Source organism: Topomyia yanbarensis, chromosome 3 (genome assembly GCF_030247195.1).
Source record: "Topomyia yanbarensis strain Yona2022 chromosome 3, ASM3024719v1, whole genome shotgun sequence".
Taxonomy (NCBI): Eukaryota; Metazoa; Arthropoda; class Insecta; order Diptera; family Culicidae; genus Topomyia; species Topomyia yanbarensis.
In genome coordinates, this window is record NC_080672.1 from 101,800,011 (window position 1) to 101,823,339 (window position 23,329).

The 23,329-nt window shown below is 39.8% G+C and overlaps 1 protein-coding gene across 1 annotated transcript; it reads right to left on the bottom strand.

Moving 5' to 3' along the window:
- Positions 1 to 18,301: 18,301 nt before the first annotated feature.
- On the bottom strand, positions 18,302 to 22,585 carry LOC131690867 (2-hydroxyacyl-CoA lyase 1). Its single transcript, XM_058976940.1, has 5 exons — positions 22,446 to 22,585; positions 22,303 to 22,377; positions 21,912 to 22,034; positions 18,708 to 20,020; positions 18,302 to 18,646 (listed from the first exon to the last, which is right to left on the bottom strand). The coding sequence occupies exons 2-5, from the start codon at positions 22,348 to 22,350 to the stop codon at positions 18,427 to 18,429; spliced, it is 1,704 nt and encodes a 567-aa protein (XP_058832923.1). The 5' UTR covers positions 22,351 to 22,377; positions 22,446 to 22,585; the 3' UTR covers positions 18,302 to 18,426.
- Between the last annotated feature and the right edge of the window lie 744 nt (positions 22,586 to 23,329).

A 23,329-nucleotide genomic window follows, 5' to 3' on the forward strand; every position in this document is an offset into this window, starting at 1 on the left:
TGGCAAGAAAACATACCCCCAATCAAACTCCTATCGGGTGACCTTCGCTGGAACTGCCTTAGGATGTAGTTCCCTCTTGCACAAGGTCCGTTTACCTGTCCGCCTGTTTGTACCGCGGATCATGAATTGAACTAAGTGTAAACAATTGGGTCACACAGCCACCCATTGTAGCAATAAGGCTCGCTGTGGAAAATGCGGGGAGAATCATTTAGATGATTCGTGCAGTGAGAAAGCCGTAAAGTGCCCTTTCTGTATGGAGAGTCTACATGATATCTCGGTATGTCCCGCGTACAAACTACGCGGGGATAAACTGAAACGTTCTCTTGCGGGACGTTCCAAAAGAAAGCTACGCCACCATCCTCAACAAACATCTATGTTCACTTGTTTCCTAACGAGAGCGAGGCTGATGACACACAAGAGGGAACACCTACTAGGGTGCCTACTAGGGAAGCTATAGGAAGAGAAGGAACATTTCTTCTCCTAAATGTCCTTGTAAAGGCCAGAAGGAGTCCCTTGACGGGGCTCCGAAAGTGACATCTATTGGAAATGTTGCAACCAAACCGAAGCAAGTAGCTTCTGGTCTCGGAAGATTAAGCTCAGAGAAGGAGTTCTCAGTACTTCCAGGAACATAAAAAATCCCAAGTGTTCCTTTGTTTCAGTTCGAGAATAATCACAGCACTGGAATTATCAAACTCTCGGACATAGTGGACTGGATAATAAAAACTTTCAATATTACCATCCTATTAAAAGTCTTATGTTAGCTTTTCTCCCTACAGTAAGAATATTTTTGAAGCAGTTGACTGCTAAATGGTCCCTCCTTTCAGCCTTTTCCTTCGATGGCTAACTCATCGAACGAGGTCACGGATTTGATCACTGTTCTGCAGTGGATTTGTAGAAGTATCATCCCGAAAATCGATTCCTTCAAAATTTTAATAAATATTTTGAGTTGCGATGCATTTGTATTACGTGAAGCTTCCACGACATTAATATTATTCGCCTGGATCGAGACACCCCCTATGGAGGAGTGCTTTTGGGGACCAAAAAGTGCTATTCCTTCTACAGAATTATCCTCCCCTCGATAACAGGTATTGAAATTGTCGCTTCTCAAGTTGAAACCTTAGGCAAAAGTCTTTGCATAGTTTCCATATACATTCCCCCAACACCGCGTTTGGGCACCGACGGCTACAAGACATCTTAGAATCCATACTTGCACCGCGACTAGTTTTAGGAGACTTTAACTCTCACGGTGCAGCATGGGGTTGCCTCTATGATAATAACCGGTCTTCCTTTATTCACGATCTTTGCGATAATTTCAATTTGACAATTTTAAAAACGGGTGAAATCACACGGATTCTGCCGATCGCACCCTCAATCAATAACAGGTCACGGACATTGAAATCAATCAATACTTCGTATGACCTCACACGAAATATAGATTGGAAGAGATCCGACAACATCGAATCTACTCAAGAGTCAAGAACTTTCTCCGGAGGAAGAGTACAGCTTTTTGGCTGGCTTGATTCTCGACATCGCGAATCAAGCTCAGACCAAGCCAATATCCGGCGCGAACATACAGAAACGTTCTCCTAATCCGTGGTGGGACAAAGAGTACTCAGACGTGTATGCGGAGAAGGCCACCGCGTATAAAACCTTCCGGGACGATGGGTTACCAGCTAGTTATCAACAATACCGGACGTTAGAAACTCGAATGAAGAGTTTTATGAAAGCCAAGAATCTTAGTTACTGGCGCCGGTTCATTGACGGACTAATGAGAGCAACATCGATGAGCACTCTTTGGGATACGGCTCGGCGTATGCGAAACCGAAACAGTACTAATGAGAGCACGGAATATTCCCGACTCATGGCAAACCATTACACGCTAGATGCACATCTCCGGCCTATTGGGCTCGTGGATAATGGTATCTACGCTTGTGGCGACGGCTATCACGACATCGAGCACATTGTCTGGGCGTGAACCAAGTACAGTTTCGCAAGGTCTCGGCTAATGGACACCCTCCGAGGCTGAGGAAGACCACTCAACGTCCCGGATCGAGATGTTGTGGCAATACGTCCCTCGTATACACTTTCCTTAAAACCATCGATATACAGATTTAACTGTCCGTTTTATTTTTCTTGTCATTACCAGAAGCGCTCTCTTCTATCTGAGCCATACACCCACGAAGGTTTGATGCGACTCCAAGGCGACACCAAACATCTCTGTCGAATGAGCCAACAAACACGGGACCTACATCCCAAACATCACACGCGCAACTCGAAGCCTTTTCGATCCGCATATGAGCCGTACTACGAAATCGTCTTGAGGAACCCCTGCCGGCTCGAGGAGGACCACCCGGCATCCCAGTACATGATTTCTTCTGATGAACCCGAATCGGTAACCTATGCCGTTGATCTCTCGAAGCCTGAAACTGGCTTCTCCCCCTTGTCATATTTTTCCACCCTCCCTCCCCTAGCTCTGATAACCTGAAAAACAAACCCCTGCCTCAGACCCCCCAAATCTTCCCGAATCATTTTGCCCATCATGTCTCTTCTAGTTTTATGTATATTATATAATCTCGATGAAAACGCGCAACTGCAGGTTATGCGGATTGCATACTCATCACTTTTTGTTACCTATTGGATTAAAAAGAAACAAGTATTTACTCTTTCATTACTCCCTTTTTTCGTTCATTTAACATACTACGTTTGGCAAGGCGTAAAGTTCACCACTGTTCTGTGCCGTTCTCATGAAGCTGCAAATCGTTCTCGTTTGTTGACAGTTTTGTTCGTTTAGTTAGGTCTAGAATTTATCTTCTCCGGTTATACCCAAATGATCTAAAACACCAACCATTGATCTCCCCCACAGCTAACAGGAGAAGTAGAGTGAAGCAGGTGTGATAGCGGTATCCCCTGGGAAGCTCACTGGGGTGTCTGTGAGAAATAAAGAAACCGGTCACCACAGTTGCTACGGAAGTTCCAACAAAGGGACAAAGTAAGGGACAAAGGGTTTCAACGTGAAAAAAAAACACTTATTAGCGATTTTTTTGGAACTTTGCGTGAAGCGAATTGGTTAAAACTTTTTTACATTATAGTATATCATTTCAATAACATGCTGTAATTTTTCGGCGCAAGAATATTGACAAGCGACTCGGTGACAAAGCTTTTTGTAAAACGTCTCTGGAAAAACATGATTTGCGGTGTTACCTGCCATTCCAAAACTACTTAACCGATTTCTTTCAAACAATGCATACACATTCTATGTTAAAATACCTAACCTCTACGTTGAGTTTTTGAGAAAAATTTTCAATTAAGGGTTTTTTTACTTATTTAAAAAAAAATACAATTTCCTCCTTTTTCTGAGTAAAGACTCCCTTAAATGAAAAATTATCTCAAAAACTCAACGTAGGGGTTAGGTATTTTCAACATAGAATGTGTATGCAAAGTTTGAAAGAAATTGGTTTAGTAGTTTTTGAATAGCAGGTAACACCACAAATCGTGTTTTTTCCGTTGTACAAAAAGCTCCGTCACCGAGTCGTTTGTCGATATTTTTACATAGAAAAATTACAGCCTGTAATTGAAATAATGCACAATAATGTACAAAAGTTTTGATAAATTTGCTTCAGGCAAAGTTTAAAAAAAATCGCAAAAAAACCTTTACCCCCCTTAACACTGGAAGAACTCGTTCGATGTCGGTCCGACCGGTTGAACTAGACTAATCGACTTTCCACCAAGCAACAGCGACATTGAAGTGAAAATAGGTAAAATTTTAGAACGTTTATATTTTTAAACCACTTAACGACTTTTAATTTAATCGTTTAGTGGAGTATAACATTGCATTGTCATTTTATTTTGATGGGCCACAGTGTTATTTGAGTAATAAAAATATTGAGGCTTCCTTAAACATAAATAAAAATTCTTTATTTCGCAAATTGCGTCAATTTGGAGTACCGTCAAAATAAAAGTTCCTATTCGAAACACAATTGCACTCATAAGAACGACAAACGCATAAAACTGACCACAGAACTAGCAGTGTATGTTTATCTTAGTTGAAGTAAAGCATTATCATTACCAGCATGTTGCACTCACGAAAGTCGTTCTATACGCTTCCCCGACCAACGAATATGGCAGTTGAATAAACCTTTCGCTGACGATTCTTTTCCACATGCTATGTTGGACTCATCTCTTCCGCACGATAAATTACTAGCTTTTGAGATGATAGCCAAAACACAGAGCGGGTAGGTTTTTCACGCCGCTTTGGACTTGAGCTAGGACCATCATCGGGATATCATCTGTTATAGCATATAACACTCAAACTGTGTACAAAGAACCACCACGAGAATGCTAAAAATTGACGTCATCCCTCGTTCGTTCGGCTGTTTGCTGATTTGCATATTCTATGCATCAATCCTGCATACATGCCTAGACAGGCCGGTGCATGGATGTTCTCCACGTTTTTGCATGGATTATCTCCGGTCTGACGACGCGAGGAACCATTTATTTCAAGCCTGTTCAATCCGAGGGGCTTTTCGAACATTGTTTTCTTTTGACGAGCAAAAACTTAAATCAATTAATTAGAATTAAATTTGGCATTGGCCGTTTATTTCTTTTTTTTTTTTATTTTTGCAATTAGGCTCTGAATCAAAAAATTAAATTGCCTATATAAACGAATTAAATTTCGAAAGGATCATATTTATAGAATCTGTTCAACTAGCTTTTTTATGTTTTCGAACCGTTAGAAAATATATGTTTTCACAAAGCCCCTCGAAAGCATAAGTTTGACAGATTTTAAAGTATAAGTATAAAGAATAAGAACAAATTAGTTTAATAGGCTATAGCTGAAGTGAGTTTAACTCATGCTCTCGAAACTAAGATTTTGAGATAAATAAATTTGAGGAAAATGTCATTCCTATGGCATAGCACATTAGGGGTAGTGGAAGGAGTAGCATTTTTGTTGTCCGAACAATATTGCCACCAATTATATAGACACTTTACCGACCAACCTTGGCCATACTTTCGAAATGCAACATGATAGAACCGATTTGGCTCCATAGAAAATAGACTGACGTCATTGATTTCAACAGTCTGCTTTTCTTTTGCCCACTGTTCACTGCCCTGTACGTCATGGGAAGCTGCTGTCCTATGCTTTCCAGCCAGGCGAAAGCTCACATAGAAAGCAGATATCTGTGATTTATATTTGGTTTTATGTAGTGGCATTGTAAATCATATCGGTAATTTGAGCAATGGTTATTGCGAAACCACAGAAGAAACTCCAATTAAAAATGAAATTAGAGCTCGCCGCAGTGCCACGAATGACGTAATCTACGCACACGAGTCGATTTTTAAACTACAAAAGACGATCCATTAATCACACCAATGGGAAATCATCAGCTCCATAAGTCATGTATTGCAACGCTATTTTTCAGGGCCCATCTCCACCATATTTTTACGCAAATCGGGAAGCAAATTTCGAAATATAATACCCACTCTTCATCTTGACCGCCTACCATTAGTCTTGCGACAGATTGGAGGTCGGTGTACATCGGGTTGGTTTTTTTTCGATTGGACGCGAATCATAATTATGCCCGCTGGGAGTAACTAGACGATTTTACGTCGGAATAAAAAGAAAATATCATATTAATTTACTAGCCGTCAAAGAAGTTAGACTAACTGGAAACACCACAACAAATTGGTGATAATGCCTAATCCTGTAGAGCAATGGAACAAGTTCACTTCATGTCCCTGCTATGTATATTCATATCAACATTGTTTCCGCACATTTCATTTTTAAGTGAAATATACTATATTTTTGGGTATTCCCATTCAAGCAACAATCCAAATGCTTATTGGTTTTATTTAAGTTTTCTGACAATTTTATCAAAGCCTGATTGAGCAAATCTGGTTTTATTGTAGTTTTTGACAAGAATGACATTAAACTATGTCATTAACACTTGAGGAAACATCCATATAGGTAACCCATTTAGCGCTAGCAGGGCGTGGTGCAAATGAATGTTTATGGCCACAAAAAATGTAGCTGAGGTTTCAACAATTAGGACCTTTGACCGATTAATTCTTTCACATTTACCTACCTAAAAAGGCGATTTGCTTAAGTAAGTCCGAATAACCCAGGTTCCCCTTTTATTTTATACATTTAATACATTTTATTACTTTCGTTTATTTTTGTTCTAATTTGTATCCGGCTGTTCGACTATCTATGAAAGCTGTCCTTCAATGTCAGCTTCTTTCTCCGAACAGCCCAGATAAGCCCTGTAGTGTCGATAGTGGTTGTTTAATCCGGCTAAAAATTACACCACGGACTACCTGTTCCGGTGGTAAAAACCCACCAAACAGGGAACCCAAATTCCGTAGTGCCATGGGATCCGTGCTATTGGTAAAATTATTCAGGCATTACGCAGCGGAACGTTCACTCTACGCACCGAAGTTTTTTTGCCGATGATCCGCTTAAATTTGCCGAATTTTTGTTGGCTGGAGATTTGCAGAGACTCTCGGCTGATAGTAGTTTGGTAAAGTTTTGCTGGGTTTCGATTATCAAATTTCGATGTGTACACATGAATCTACCCAGAAGCCGTGTGGTGGAGTACCGAGATTGCAGCTCTACGATCAGCCTGCCTCAGTGCTAGACGTAGGATGCAAAGATCCCGCACCGAGGATGCAAGAGAGAACCGCCGTGAAGCGTTTCGAGCTGCGAAATTGGCCCTTAACAAGGCCATTAAAAGCAGCAAGAGAGCGTGTTTCGACAACCTGTGTGAGAGTGCCAACGCGAATCCGTGGGATGACGCCTACAGAATCGTGATGGCCAAGACCAAAGGGGGCTCTCCACCCCCAGAACTGTCTCCGGACCGGTTGGCGACGATTGTCGAAGTACTCTTCCCGTCTCGAGTCGCAAGGCCCTGGCCACCTGCACCACGAGACAGTGTGGGCGCGGCCGAAATAGTTGCTTTGATGACGAATGAAGAACTACTTGCAGTGGCTAATTCCCTAGCAATGAACAAAGCTCCAGGGCAAGATGGAGTTCCAAACAGCGCTCTCAAGGCAGCGATCATAGCGAACTCGAACATTTTCAGGCTAGCTATGCAGAGATGCCTTGACGTGTGCCGCTTCCCCTATAGATGGAAAAGGCAGAAATTGCTGTTGCCGAAGCCCGGGAAGCCGCCAGACGACCCATCGGCGTACAGACCAATCTGTCTGATCGACACGACTGGCAAATTGCTTGAGAGGATCATCCTCAACAGGCTAACCCCGTACTGGTACGGACGGCCTGTCAAGCAACCAGTTTGGTTTTCGAAAGGGTAAGTCTACGGTGGACGCTATCAACTCAATGATAAAGACTGCCGAGATAGCGATGCAACGGAAAAGGCGAGGCATTCGATACTGTGCGTTAGTGACACTTGACGTGAAGAACGCTGGGATGCCATCGCGCTCTCGTTACACCGGCTTAGCCTACCGGCGGGTCTGTACCGGATCCTGGAAAGCTACTTCCAGAACCGCGTACTGCTGTACGCGACCGATGCCGGTCAGAAAAGGGTTCCGATTACCGCCGGAGTCCCACAGGGCTCGATCCTAGTGTATGACGGGGTTCTGAGACTGAAGTTCCCTCCTGGGGTCAAGATCGTCGGCTTTGCCGACGACGCCTGGAGCTCGCTCAGCACAAGACGGAGGTAGTTATCGTCAACAACCGCAAGTCGGCACAACATGCAGTTATCCATGTGGGAGAAGTCGTGATCACCTCACAGTGAAGTCTGAAGTCTCTCGGAGTCATTATAGACGACAAGCTGACCTTCGGCAGCCACGTCGACTATACATGCAAGAGAGCGTCGACTGCTGTTGCGGCACTATCGAGGATGATGACCAACAGCTCAAAGGTGTGCGCCAGTAGACGTAGGCTACTGGCAGGCGTTGCCGTATCTTTCCTCAGGTACGGCGACCCGTCATGGTCAAGAGCACTGAGGGTAACCAGTTATCTACGGAAATTGGAGAGCACCTACCGCGTGATGTGCCTCAGAGTGATGTCTGCCTACCGCACGGTATCACACGATGCATCCTGCGTGATAGCGAGCATGATGCCAGTCGGGCTGGTCATCCGGGAAGATGAGGAGTGCTTCGAGCTACGTGGAAATAGAGGAGCCCGCGAGCGCACTAGGGTGACCTAGGTCGCCAGATGGCAGCGTGAGTGGGACAACTCCTCGAAAGGTAGGTGGACCCACCGGCTGATACCTAACATATCGAGCTGGGCGGGCAGACCCCATGGGGAAGTTCACTTCCATCTGACACAATTCCTGTCAGGCCATGGCTGCTTCAGACAGTACATCCACAGGTTCGGGCACGCGGAGGTCCCCGCCTGCCATGACTGCCCAGGTGTAGACGAAACTGCCGAACACATACTGTTCGTATGTCCTCGTTTCGACGTCGAAAGAAGAGCAATGGTTGAAGTCTGTGGCTGGGGCACAGCCTCTGATACCCTTATTCAGCGAATGTGTCAATCGGTGGAGAAGTGGAACGCAGTCTCGACTGCAACCACCCAGATTGCCTGTACGACTAACTAGTGATTGGTTAGTTGTAGCGAAAAAGGCCGAGCGCAGAAAAGTGAGTGAATGGTCTGTTCATGCTGAGACAGGTCTGGCGCAGCGACTGGCAATCGCGTAAGGGGTAAACCCAGCCACCCCGAAGCAAGGCAGAAGAGTGAGTGTATAGGCGTATATGTGGACTGCCTCATGCCAAGATGGGAGGGTCGTAGCGTAGTATGTTGGGACTTAGCTATCGATGCCTCGTGGCGTGGCAGAGGAGCGAAAGGGTGAGCATCCAAGTCAGTCTCACACGGTATGCTAAGGTTGTGCACAAAAGTCAGCCTCACAAGGTATGAAAACGGTGAGCACCCAAGTATGCCTCACATGGTATGTCTGAAGTGGGGCGTAAGAAAACTGTCCCACATGGGATGCCAGGGGGATCGACAGGGGTGTAATAGAGTGGTATGATTGAGAGTGAATCAGGTGATAGGGTGAGCATCCAAGTCAGCCTTACATGGTTGTTAGAGTCGAGCACAAAAATAAGCCTCGCAAGGTACGAAAAAGGTGAGCACCCAAGTAAGCCTCGCATGGCGTGATAGAGGTGACCACAAAAGTAAGCCTCATGTGGAGTGTTTGAGAGTGAATCAGGGTGTGACAGAGAGAGCATCCATGTAAGCCTCATACAGGATGTATGAACGCGTAAGCGAGAGTGAGTGAGTACTTCAAGTACAGCCATAGGTAGTCCCTGGGGGGAACAATGGCGGTGCCCAATGGAGTTTAGTCGGTATTACCTAATCATGGTGTCACCATGAGAGCCCGACACTCCAATACACCCCGTGTGGTAGCATGGCACCTACATGCACGTGTACTGGGTTAGTGCGTAAATTGCATTCTCCATTGAAAAAAGAGGCCGTGTAGTACCCGACCAAGAATTGAGTCCATGTCGTAGGAGGCGACTGAAAGCAGAAGTCCCTAAGTCATGGAGTAGTTCCGTGCCGAGGACTTAATGGCTGGAAGGTCTAAAATATGCCAGTCGCGCACGGAGCATTTTGGGTTTTGCCCTTACTGTGTTATGCGAAGCTCTGATACAGTGGACCATTATTTTATTCGCAAATCGTGGGAATCAAATAATCGTGTCCCATTTAAACCTGATATGGCTCGCTACATGCGTTAACATCCCAACTTGCTTGGTGTCCTCAAGTTGTTGTGCAATATACGTTGGAAATCAAATTTACCGTTTTCTAGCCAAATATATATATATATATATATATATATATATATATATATATATATATATATATATATATATATATATATATATATATATATATATATATATATATATATATATATATATATATATATATATATATATATATATATATATATATATATATATATATATATATATATATATATATATATATATATAATCGTCTGGAAAAGATAGATAGATAGATAGACTGGCAGAGATACGGTAGTTCGTCGCTGTTGTGCTATCTTATGACAAGCGCCATTTAGCACATTTCGAGAAAACCGATTTTTAAAGTTTGAGATTGTATATCTCAAAACTTATAAATTATATAAACAATTCAAAGAATACAGTTGATGCTCCTATCTATTCTGGATTAATCTCTCAAATATTACGAAGATCGGTTGACTATGATGCGAGCTTTTACTAAAAATGTTTACGAAAGTCGCACTCACACGTGTCATAGGTTGTATTGATGACAAAATTTGTACGGCATGACATAATCGTGCATGGAAAATTTTCCATAGAAAAAAAAATCATCAATTATTAACTTTTATTCATATTTTTGGCTTTATTTAGAAATGAGTCAGGGAATCTAGAAAAAATAGTTATTTTTGCATTTTTGTTTTGAAAATGACTGTGCCATTGTGTTGCTGAGATAGTTTTACATATAAAAGCATCTTATACATCACGCCAGTCCACAGACACAGTCATTTGAAGCAAAAAATTAAAAATTTCTCCGCGCGTTTCTCGCTATATCTCAGTAACCAAACAGAATATCAAAACTCTGTAAACGCCACTTTGTAGAGATTTTTTGGACAAGTAATGTGGCATATCTAACTTAGCTTACCCCAAAAATGACGCTTGTCATAAGATAGCACAACAGCAACGAGTTAAGTATTTGCGGCCGTCCTCAGGGTGGCCTTTTGTCACCTTTGTTATGGAACTTGGTTGCCGACGGTTTTGATTTCCAACCTACGGGTTTGCTGACGATTACCAAATATTAAGTCCTGGACTTTGCATCGGAACAATCTTTGACTAAATGCAACAAGCATTAAGAGCTGTCAAACAGTGGTGTCGACAAGTTAAATTATCAGTTAACCCAAACAAACCTGCAATGGCTCTTTTCATGAAGAAGCGAATAACAACTGGGATTCCGGTATCACTGGACATGAATGCACCGACGAATTGGCCATGGCAGGTGCACTGACTGACTTCGTTGGTCCTGCCAATTTCTACAAGTTGGAAAAGAGAAAAAATACAGTGCTGAGCTTCGTCCGAGCACCGCAATTATTGGAGAAATCTACAAACGTGTCGCAAAACAAAGGCGTTTCTAGATCAACCGTAACTAGTGATTTCGAAAAATCGCCTACAATATTTGAAACTCCACTGCGACATGCTGACCAGGGCTTTAACCGGCCACTGCAAACTCAATTATCACATGGCAACTATTCCGCGCGCTGAGTCTTTTTCGTGTGATCTTTGTGAATCAGACTACGAAACCTCTGATATGCAACTGTCCATTGCGATTTCGAGTTTTCGGCCGTCCTTGCATAGATGACTCCGTGTTTGGACGACTGAAACTCAGAGACATTCTAAAGTTCCTTATCCAATGTGGTAAAGAGCTTTAGGGTTGCTCGCAGGCGATCTGAACTACTTGTGGGTTTAACTTACCTTCTGTTTGTTTTTGTGCGGTTATTTTTTCCACCCTTCCAATTCTACTTCCTCTCGCCCTGCTTTCCTGAGAAGATACGGCAAGGCACAAATCCCTGACTTCATGCGGGGAAAGTTCCATTTGAGCCAATATATGTATTATGATTCCTGACATTCTAAGAGTCACATTTGCTTTCAAACCACTTAAAGAGAGAGCGACAGAAAAAGAGAATGCGATTTGCGAAAGAGACAGCTGCCATACCAGCATATCACAACTAGAGGTATAACATGGTGACTATTTTGAATTTTTTATGTGATCGTCGTCCTTCCTTTAAATAGGATGGTTTTTGAGGCATTTCGAAATGGTTAAACGTTTTCATGCCACCAAAAGTTCTTCGAAGTTTGCAAGATTCGGAATCGGAAAACTTTTCAATCGGTTAATACAACCACTTATATGCGTTGCTAAGCATGGTGCTATTTGTAGATTGCATACTGACGATTATCATGTTACCTATAGTTAGTCTAACTCATCTTACTTGTAAGATGAATGTATGGGAATGAACATTATATCTATCGAGTCCAATAAACCTGTAGCACGAGAATCGTCATTGCCGACCACGACTATCTTCACCGGTAGTTAATGTGGGTAGGAAATGTTGGTGTTATACCTACTTAAAGGAAGGCCACCGACTCGCGATGCTTCCATAAGAATCACGGAGTAGTACAGGAATTGGTCTAGGATTCGCCACAAGCAGGCAATGTGACAACGAAATGAATTTGTTTTTATGTGCCGGCGCTACGATACAATATAAGGACGTTGCGTGCAAACTTGGATACGATGGTGATCCATCCATGCGAACCTGTATGCGGTGATTTTCGACCTATTTTTTAGTCTCTAAGCACGCGAATATTCATAGTATGAAGATATTTAGTTAGGCTTTTTGTGTTTAAACTCTGGATAGCCGGCCACCGAGTGTGATTTACTTGTTCCCTAAACTACAGCAATTTAAACTCCAAACAGCCGGCCGAAGAAATATTGCTAAAACAGTGATCTAACCTGATGTATAGTCGAATGGGAATTGACCCAAGGATCACCAGATAAGAATATGTGAAAAATTTAAAGCAAGTTAGAATGATATATTGCAGCAATTTGGAAGACGTAAACCAGCCTTGGTTATATGAAAAAACCGGAAGAAGTCAAAGAGATTCACGAAGTACGATTCCGGAAAACTTTCCAAAAAGATCGAATCAAATAGCACAGACCCCTGCGCATTTGATTATGCGAATGAAAATTCATTGGAACAGAATTTAAAAGATAGGCCGGATTTTGATGAGGCCTTGATCATGGAGGGACAATATTGAACACATCAATATTGGAGGAAACTACTATTCCATTGAAATATATGTTAACTCATTTTGTATCCCGGTTTTATCTAAGCGTAGATGCTACAAAGTTTTTGTTGAGTATTTTTCGGGATGAAGGACAGCACCTTTAAACATGTCGTTGCACTCAACTGGAAACTCCAAAGGATAAATTTGTCCCGAAAAAATTGCTATCAATTCCCAACCCTCATTCAGTATTCGAAAATCATCATTCCTCTCAGACAAAACCATGCGTAGTCCCCACGCACATTTATGCCCTGTTTCCTAGTTGGTTAAATAAACACTAAACAAATAAGGAATTTAGTTTGCTCAGTTCAAAGAAATGTCAGCTCGATTGGCATCACCCGGCGGATATGTGTTCTCTTACAATAAGCCAACAAATCAACCATTATTTAAAATTACATGCGAGAAAATATGTGCAATTTTAAAAATAGTAAAATGAAAACTACTACTTATTTGCAATAAAATAAGATAGGAAAAGAAAATAATTTCATAGCAAAGAAGGCTCATTTTCAAAGATAGCACTGTTGATGAATCACCTTATAAAAATAGGTGATAAGAGACGTGGACGAGAATAGCTGACCACCGCCCGGTTAATACAATCACTTATATGTATAGAAAAACAGTAGTTGAACTTGTTTTTCTAAAAATAGCCATTTTTGACAACGAATTAAAAAAAATAGTTTGTTATGTTTATTTCTTAGGAAAAGTTGAATAATATTATTCTTATCTTTCTCAGGCTTCTTTGTAATATTTTGAACGACACTTTTATGATCAAGTTACACCAAAACATATATTTAAAACACGAAAAATTTATTTTTAATATAAAACGTAATAAATCACATTTTTAAGTTTGTCCTCGGTATATAAAGAACTTTGATCATAATATCATCCCAAAATTTTACAGAATATAGTTTAATCTTCTGTAATCTTATTGGAAGTAGATAGTATTTGAACTTTCACCCTCTTTAAAATTGGAATGGTTTCTGAACCTTTTACATTTCTTATAAAAGAAATGTATAGAATTCGCTCAAACTTTCAAGATTTTTTCCGAGGCCCGGAGGGCCGAGTCTTATATACCAATCGACTCAGCTCGACGATTTGGGACAATGTCTGTGTGTGTGTGTGTGTGTCTGTGTGTGTGTGTGTATGTAACGGACAAATTCTCATTCGTGTTTCTCAGCAATGGCTGAACCGATCTTATCCAAACCAATTTTAAATGAAAGAACTAAAAAACAGTATGAACGCTATTAATTTGTTTTTGATTCTGATGTTTAGTTTCCAAGATATGAATGTTTGAATGCGTAAAAATGGCTTTTTTTGCAGTTTTTTTGAATTATCTGCCGAAACTGACATGACAGAATAACAATTTATATGTTTTTAGACAGCTTCAACAAATACCTTTCGAACAAGCTATAGATTGTTGAAATCGGACTATTATCAAAAGAGATATTAAACATTAAATACGGACGAAAGATTTTTATCATTTCCCATTGCCAGAAATATGACCAAAAACATGTAATCTATTATTAACGCCAAAACGGTTTATTTTAAGTCAATAGTATCTTCGGAGAATTTAATGGAGGTAATATGCCCTTTCTTTTGGTATTGTGCTGTTGCTGATTAATCCCCCTATGAGTGAGATATTTTCACAAATTTTCTTGGAAGTGATTATATATAAATGATGCCTTCAGCAAATTTGTAGCTCTTACTTTTGCGAATAACTTTACTGAAGACTTCAAATATCTATTTTGAATACTTTAAAAGTTATGGCTTGTTGTTTGTTGCTTACTCTTTGTTGGCTATTTATTGTTCAATATAGTAATAATCCATTGAAATAAGTTAAACATTATTTCGATAAAACGAATTTTGTATTTCATTTTTCTATCTACAACCGCTAGAAATAATCACCGAACACTTCCAAGTTGTCTGGAAGGAACTTGACAACTTATCAGTGTAAAAATGTTCATTTGTGCGAACCTTCTGACTGCAATTTTTCTAACTTATAACCATTGGATCGATCTGATACATATCGAAAAAAGAAAACCGAAATAAATAACCCCAAGCAACGTCATAGCCAAGAGAAGGTTTTGGAGTTTAACACCATTCAAACCCCCCCCCCCCCCCCCCACCACACCCAAAAAAAAAAATGGATTGAAGTTGAAAATTTATTGATGCAGACTGATTTAATTCAATAATACAATAACAATTATCTGATCCGTAGATTGATAACCTGTTGTTGTAAACATCATGAGGACTTTTGATAAATTGTCGGAATGGGGTCCTGATATGTAACTGATCTATTGGTCTTGATTTCACAGTTGTCTAATAGCATTAATATCAAATTCCTGCCTGAAAACATTCCAATAGAAAATTCCAGAGTTCTGTAATCAATAATAATCCTCAGATTTCTTTTCAAATTGAGCTCGCTTTTGTAGAGATGTACTGTAATAAGGGTCTTTATTTAATAGAAAGCGAAGTTAAAATTTATTTAGTGTCTATGAAACATAGAACTGCTCACCAAAACATTGCATAACTTTCAACATTTGCTAAAAATGTTCTTGCCTTTCTCATTCACTCTAAAATTCGTCAATCTAATCCCGACCCGGAGGGCCGAGTGTCATATGCCAATCGACTCAGTTCGTCGAGATCGGAAAATGTCTGTGTGTATGTATATGTCTGTATGCGTGTATGTGTATATGTGGAAAAAAAACTTGACCTCTGTTTCTCAGAGATGGCTAGACCGATTTACACAAAGTTAGTCTCAAATGAAAGGTACAACCTTCCCATCGGCTGCTATTGAATTTTCTATTGATTGGACTTCCGGTTCCGGAGTTACGAGTTGAAGAGTGCAATCACAAAGCAAATTCCCATATAAACTGAAATGAAAATTTTTCAAAATCAAATTTGTATTTTGGATGCCAAATGACTTTAAAATGCATGAAACACTAAAATGCATGACAAAAATTGACTTTTTTGGACTTTGGTACATTTTTGCCTTTCTCATATAGAAAGGTTATGCAATCACTCTAAAAATCGTCAATCATACCGGCCCGGAGAGAATATGCAGTGAGGGGTTGCTACTTTAAAATTAAAACTAGTTTCAAATTTCTTAACAAGTTGAAAATTTTCGGCAGGACCCGGATCTCCCGGATCTTTCTGCATAATCCGCCGCTGGTTTCAAGCGATGTTTCAGTATCACATAGTATCTCAAGATCGTGGCTGTCGATCCGTTGTATGTATGTGCAAATCGTACTGAACATGTAATATTCATTTGCACCATTGTATTGAACATAACCAGCCATGGAATCGTAGTCTGGACAAATTAGACAAGCACAATTGCACCACTAGGTGGATTAAAACAGGTTTTTATTTTGGGAATGCGTCGAGTTGAGACGAAAACGTAATATGATTAATAACGAGGATAACACTTTCCGAATGTAGAGAGAAATTTATGAAAAATGACGATTTCCATTCGACTCTAGCAGGTCCTGATCGATTTTGATGGGCATTTGATTTTTGTTGTATGACCAATTATATGTATAGGTCAAATGTTCAAAAACAGTAATTTAAGGTCAAGATAGCATCATTTTGAAACCGCCAATTTCGGGAGTTTAGTATCTTCAATGGGTTTTACAAACGTTAAACAGCGCATCATTTGATAAAATAATTTTGACGATATATCGTCCAAGAAGTATTTATGGTGAATTTTCTCGGGTTAATATTCATGACAAGTCTCAACAAATTCGCTAAAGACACGAACTCTGTTACTATTTTCTGAAAAATTAATTCTGCATAATTTTATAACTTCAAAAATTACGGTTTCGGAATTATGCCGTTTGGACAGTAAGATCGATTTTCACCAAACCCCCACCAAACCGAATTTCTGGCTACACCGCTGACTTCCAGTAAGTAAAAACAAAGTCGTTCTACATTCGTTCACAAGAAACGTCTTCGAATGCTGAATATCTATTATAATACATTAAAACCCCGATTTTATCAGCCAAATATGAACATATGTTTGATGGGCTCTAGCAGACGAACAAGACAAAATTCGAGTAAATCCTTTCTTGAGCACGTTTTCCTTATCATGGAGATGGAAATATGTAAAGTAAAAAGTTCATCATAATCAGAAATAGTTATCAGACTACATCAAGGGACGGGAAGAATATTTTAACAGCTTCAGTTTATTATAAAGAAAAAAATTGCCCGATTTAGTCAATGTACCCATTTTGCCAGCCTAAAATACACCATGAGACTGATAAAAATGGGTCTTTATTGCATGTATTATTCACTGTGTTTCACTTTAATAGGTATATTTCATTTTTGGGGTTTTTTTTTATTGCATCGAACTACAACAATTTTTAGGTAGTTTTCAAGGGGTTCTTCCAAAATTTGGCGAACCTATTCCAATTCGTATACCAATTAATCGGTATTCTTAAGGGTTTATATGTTGCAGATAGAGAAAATACTGAAATTTTTTTTCCTACACAATATTACGAAAGCAATTTTTCTTAATAAGTTTGTGAAAATTATAAACTATTTGAAATTTTTTAATAGTTTTATTTTTTATTTAACCGTGATTTTTTAATAAATAGTGACCATCGCTTCACAACGTAGTCTATTTCTCATGGCTTACGGTGAGCACGATCTCTTGAATTGCTGAACTGAAAATTATGGAATAGAAATTAATTTTTAGTATTCTTTACAGATTTAACTCGCCGCGCAGATAGCTCTGAATTAGACCCGCTGGTGCCCTAAGACGATTTCGCTAGATTTTCAGAGCACTGTGCACCCAGTGCATTAACGCAAGTGACGGAAGGTTATCGAAAAGTTTCGCGAAAATGAAAATTTCAGTAATGATGATGATTTTCCCAAACGGTTCGTTTTCGAGAGGTTTTTATTTGTTCTTTGGCATTAGGATTAGCGATAATAATTCAAATCAAGGATACTACCTTTAGAAAAAGTCGATGTCGAAGTAAAATTTGGAACTATGCACGCATGCACTTCAGAGATAGCGTGATACCAGGAGCTGCGATTTCATTAAATTTTCTTAGTTCTCAGTCGCGTTGGAAATTTGAGTAAAGTATAAACTTCAAATCGATTCAAAAAAAAAAATCGATTTTTTGGCTCAGTACAATATATAAATTCAGTTTTCCCACCACAATTTAGATATTTAGATATTTTATGGGCCATTTTTTCGCTTTCCCATTGATTTGGTTTGAGATTTCTAGCACTGATGTTGTCCTATGCTGATTTGAGCGATTCTCTGAGTCCTGCCACTATCCCATGTAATATGTGTTATCAAAAACATCGCGAAGCATCACGTTCTCAATGTTCTCAAACGATATAATATCCGAAGAGAGTGATAAGAGTTATAAGAAATGTCTCATCACACTGATAGGTGGATTAAAAGCGTTTTTGTTTAAAAAATGGATTCATTTGTACATACTGTATTTATCAAGGTTCAACAAAAATAGAAAAAAAAACCAAGTTTAGTCACCTGTTGAAAGCAACACTTTAATGTTTATACCATATCACCCATCTTAAAATTTCATAGAACTAGTAAACTATAACGATATCAATCCTTTGCACCACCCTTTAGAAATTCATTACCAATTACAGCTTCGACTCGGTCAACCACTGGAAGTCCTGCGGTTTGCGATCCGCCTGCGGACTAATAATCACATTGATGATCGTTGGTCTATCGGTTAAAATCAAAGCCTCCTTCACGGCTGTCTGCAGCTCTGGAATGGTACGCACGAAGTAGCCCTTCGAACCAAACATGTTCATCATCGCTTCGTAGTGAGTTTCAACGGTTAGAGCAGACGGTGGAGTTCTGAAAAGGTAAAGTTTTTCAACGATATTCCTGCCTTTACTCTCATTAACAAAATACTTACAGCTGAGTCAAATCTCCGCCCGAACGGATATCGTTATAAGTTTGCTGGTCGAATCCAGAGTAGATCCCTCCGTTGTTAACAATCACGATCACAATCGGCAGCTGATATCGCATCATTGTCTCAATTTCCATTCCAGAGAATCCAAAGGCGGAGTCTCCCTCAACACAAATCACTTTTTCACCCGGATAACGATCACGGCATATCAAAGCAGCAGCAATGGCGAATCCTGGACCAACTCCCATCGTGCCAAAAGTTCCCGCATCCAGTCGGTGACGAGGCCATTTGTTTTGAAGAAACGAACGACCGATGTCCATGGTGTTTGCACCCTCGCTAACAATTATGGCATCCTTGGGAATCAATTCCTGGAGATGATGGAAGACTGCATAGTAGTTGAGTGGAATTTCCTTGTTCATTGCCATCTGTTGAACTGTTTTTTTGTTCTTATCTATCTTTGCCTTCAGATCAATCCACCAGTCGGTGTTGTTGTCAAAGTAGTAATGCATACGAGCCAGCTCGTCGATCAACTGCTCAGCGAACGGAACAATGTCGGATTGCACAGCTACTGCACTGGGCACACTATTGTGTAATTCTTCAGCGTTCAAATCTACTTGGATGATCTTCACATCGGCACTGTAGCGAGGAGATCTTCCAAAGTGAAGCATCCAATTAAGACGAGCCCCGAGCAGCAAGATCACGTCTGCTTTCTGCAGTGCTAAAGTGCGAGCTGGCGCTACACATTGTGGATCCAAATCCGGAACGACTCCCTTCCCCATCGGCGTCGGTAGGAATGGTAAGTTTGTCTGGTGAACCAACTGCCTCAAATGGAGCTCAGCTCGAGCGTAGGCAGCACCTTTACCAACTATAATCAAAGGTCTTTTAGCGATAGCCAGCATTTCCGCAGCCTGTTTGACATGCTTGGGATTAGGATAACTAATCGGTGGCTCTGGGTGTGCGTATTGTTTCGGAATGCTGTCTTCGGGTACCCTAGCAAGTAGAAGATTTCCCGGGAAATCCAGATAGGCAGCACCCGGTCTTCCGTAGCAGGCCAAGCGAACAGCTTTTTCAACGTGCTGTGGAATCAATGCAACACCTGGTGGTCTTGCGGCGTACTTACAGTATGGTCTACTCAGTTCCACCTGTGGACATTCCTGGAAGCCTCCGATCCCTTCATGATCCTGGAAAGTGGATCCACCGATGACTAGTAAAGGCCAGCAGTTTACCTGAGCGTTCGCCATGCCGCCGGTTACGTGGAGTAGGCCTGGTCCGGAAACAACCAGACACACACCCGGTTTACCAGTGAGATAGCCGATAGCCTGAAATAAGTTGTTGATGTTAGAACTTGTATGTCGTAAACAAGAAGAGAGGATTATGAGTACTGTTATAATTCTTGTATTTATTCTTGCTTTTATGAAGATTTGCGCTAACATATAGGTTTTCTTGGGAAATTTATGCAGTAGTCGCGTAATATTTATCCATTATTATTCTAATAAACTATACTGTGCTATACATAATCATATTTTAGTTTTCAAGTTTCAGTGTGGTTTTTAAATTGTTTTGTATGTACGATGTATGACGTAGTATTACCAACTTTTGCGGCAAAACAATAGCTTTGTTGCAATGTTTGGCTTGGCTAGATCTCATGAATCAATTGCAAAGAAAGTTTTCCTAAATGGTGGTTCCCGAATACTATAAAGCGAAAGCTGGCATTTCCACTCTCCCTGTCCAAATCATTTCAATCAGATACTGTTATTTTTTTCGCATGTCCCTAAATTGTTTTTAACAGTAATATGTAATAATTGATATTTTCCTTCTGTTAGAACGAAGCGTTTCTGATACCTCCAGGATTAAAAGTACTTATGTCAACTTTTGTTTTTGTGCCGTTCTTCCAAAACCCTTCCCATCAGCGACATTATGAGACATTGTACAGAAAGATGAACTCTTAAAATCATTGGACATGTGCCATTTGAGCCATAATGTTCTGATTCCTGATTCCATCCACCATCATAGTAGAGGTAGTTCCAGATTGATCTTCTAGAAGCATAATTTGTTGACATTTGCGCGGGTAGTCGCTTTTGATAAACGATAAACTGCGGTGAAAATACGTCCCATTTTCGCAAAGTTCTTGATTTTGTACGGAGTTGTTCCATATAAGAAACTATTTATTTATGGCGAAATTATTTATTTCGACTTCATCTTGTACAAACTTGGGATCAGTTAGATGTAAATTCGAAAATAGCACCAATATTGATCCCACTTATTACTGCTAGGAAGATTAAATAGAAACTATACAAATTAAAACGAAGAATAACAAAAAAGCATCCTGTCTTTTCAGTTTTGCATACGTTATCGACTGAATTATTTTAGCGATCAGCTCTCAAGGTGTCCATGTTATTATCAGTCATTTTTCTTTTCATAAGTATTCGATATGCAATGTGCAATATTCCTTCCAAAAGAGAAAGTCAGTGTCATGGTTCTGAAGAGACGAAGTCGAAATGCAAAGCCCTTACCTATATAGTTAGGTTTTGTGCAGCCATTCCTAACAGAAGAATATTGTATAACTTGCTTCCCACAAACAATTTAGATTTCTTCGCAGTTAGTTAAATTAGATTAAACAAGATAAAGGAAAGAAAATAAATAATGACAACAGAAAAACTATCAATATGTTTACAATGAAATTCAAGCATAGAATATAAATAAAATTATTTAAAATTATGATTATTCTCAGTGTTAGTGTTAGGAAGTGGATTTTTATTATACGTGATAGCCTTAAGCACTTTTGAATCATGTTATGTAAAAAACAAACCCCGGCGCAAAAAAAAATTGCAAATGCCGTGTCAAATAAACGTTTCATGAAAAAAAAGAATACTGTATATTGCTACGCATTGGCTTGCTGACTAAAAACAATCGATTTCAATATGTCTCATCATCAAACGGAACTTCTCTTCATTGTAAGTTCGAAGTCCTTTGGTGTGTTCATAAGTACTGTGTCCAATTTTGGATTTGCGGCAGCCTGGTGCATTCGTCAAGTGCCATGTTTCTGAAGAGACAAGGTAGAAACGTAAACTTTTGGACTTATATTCGATATGCGTCAATAAAAGTCAATCAATTACGGTAAAATGAAAAATATCAAATGAGCATTGGCGTAGAGTAATATACATACCTATACATACTAACAAAAGAAAACGTCACATCATTGCCACCTACCTGCGCAGCATAACAAGCGGACTGTTCATTTCTCATTCCAATGTATTTCAGACCCTCGGCCTGCATCGCCATTGACAATTCCACCACCGGTATGCCGACGATGCCGAACACATACTCAACGCCCTGATAAGACAAAACAAAAGTATATAGGAGCTGCAGCAATTGAACAAACAAGATTATTCGCCTATCAAACAATCAGAAAATCCAAAGTCCTCTATTTTGGCTGATTAAGCAGTGTACTGCCAAAATATGTTCAAATAAAATTCGAGTATTCCTCCCACACCGAAAGTCGACGAGGAGTTTTCTGAGACTATTTTTTGCGCAGTGATGGACAAATAAACTTATTTCAAATACAATATTTCAAACACAATTTAGTGAAGGATTAACATACCTGTTCTTTGAGCGATCTAGCCAAAACGGTGTTACCATCGACTTCCATTATGCCGTGTTGGATGAATCCTTCGAACTAAGTAACAAATTCAATGTTTTGAAATCCCGGCCGTCATATGATACGGAAAAATCTATCCTACTAACCTAATGTTGGCAAAATATACACTTCCAGTTGGACCAGCAGGCAAACACACACAGCCGCTCCTCTACGAAAGTAAAGCTGTTTTGATTTTCTCTCACCTCTCTGTTCGACGATACGTCAAACAAACCGGTACATGTGGTGTATGTCTTGTGTGCCTATAGTTAAAGTCTGGACATTCGAAAATCAAGTGTATTGGGCATACCGGGATGAGACGTTTCTGATCAGCTAATTTTCATATTGCTTATCGAATAAAATAATTTTTTTTCAAACGTTCTCGAGTGGATTCGACGGCCTATAAAATCGTGAAATCGGTCCAACATCAAACGAACATGATCAAAGACATTCGTCGTACGGGTTTAGCACAAAAATCTATGGACTTGTCAGCAAATACAACAACACTTCCCATTTAAAACAATAACACGAGATGGTATGTTTGTTCGAATACGTCAAATTAATCTTGTCCAGACTTTTACTAGAAGGGCATTACCGTCAGTAGCGTGAACACTAATACATATTACTGAAAACTCAACAATTCTGAAGGGTTCGTAGGTCTGGAAGAGAGCGAATAAAGAGAGTTAGAAACATTGTATTGGTATACACTCCGCACTGAGAACATTTTCAGCAGCGTTTTGTGTTATATATAACATTCTAAGCAGATCATTGTGTTTTACAATTTCGAACAGTTTTGTTTACAAATTTTAAGTTAGAATGAGCCGCCGTTCTATTTGTTGTTTAATTTAAAATTCATTTAGGACTGCGTTTTAAATATATAAAGAGCATAGAGAGTATTAAACACAGGCTCGATGGACGGGGGAATAGCATTTTGAGTCCAATAACGCTAAAAACATGACGTGACATAACGTGAATTTTAAAATTTATATTATTG

Coding starts and splice junctions, on each gene's coding strand:
- LOC131690867 (XM_058976940.1), bottom strand. CDS start 22,350: ATGGAAGTCGATGGTAACACCGTTTTGGCTAGATCGCTCAAAGAACAG. Junction 22,035..22,302: donor CTAGATCGCTCAAAGAACAG/GTATGTTAATCC, acceptor TTGTCTTATCAG/GGCGTTGAGTATGTGTTCGG. Junction 18,647..18,707: donor GGCGGAGATTTGACTCAGCT/GTAAGTATTTTG, acceptor TTACCTTTTCAG/AACTCCACCGTCTGCTCTAA.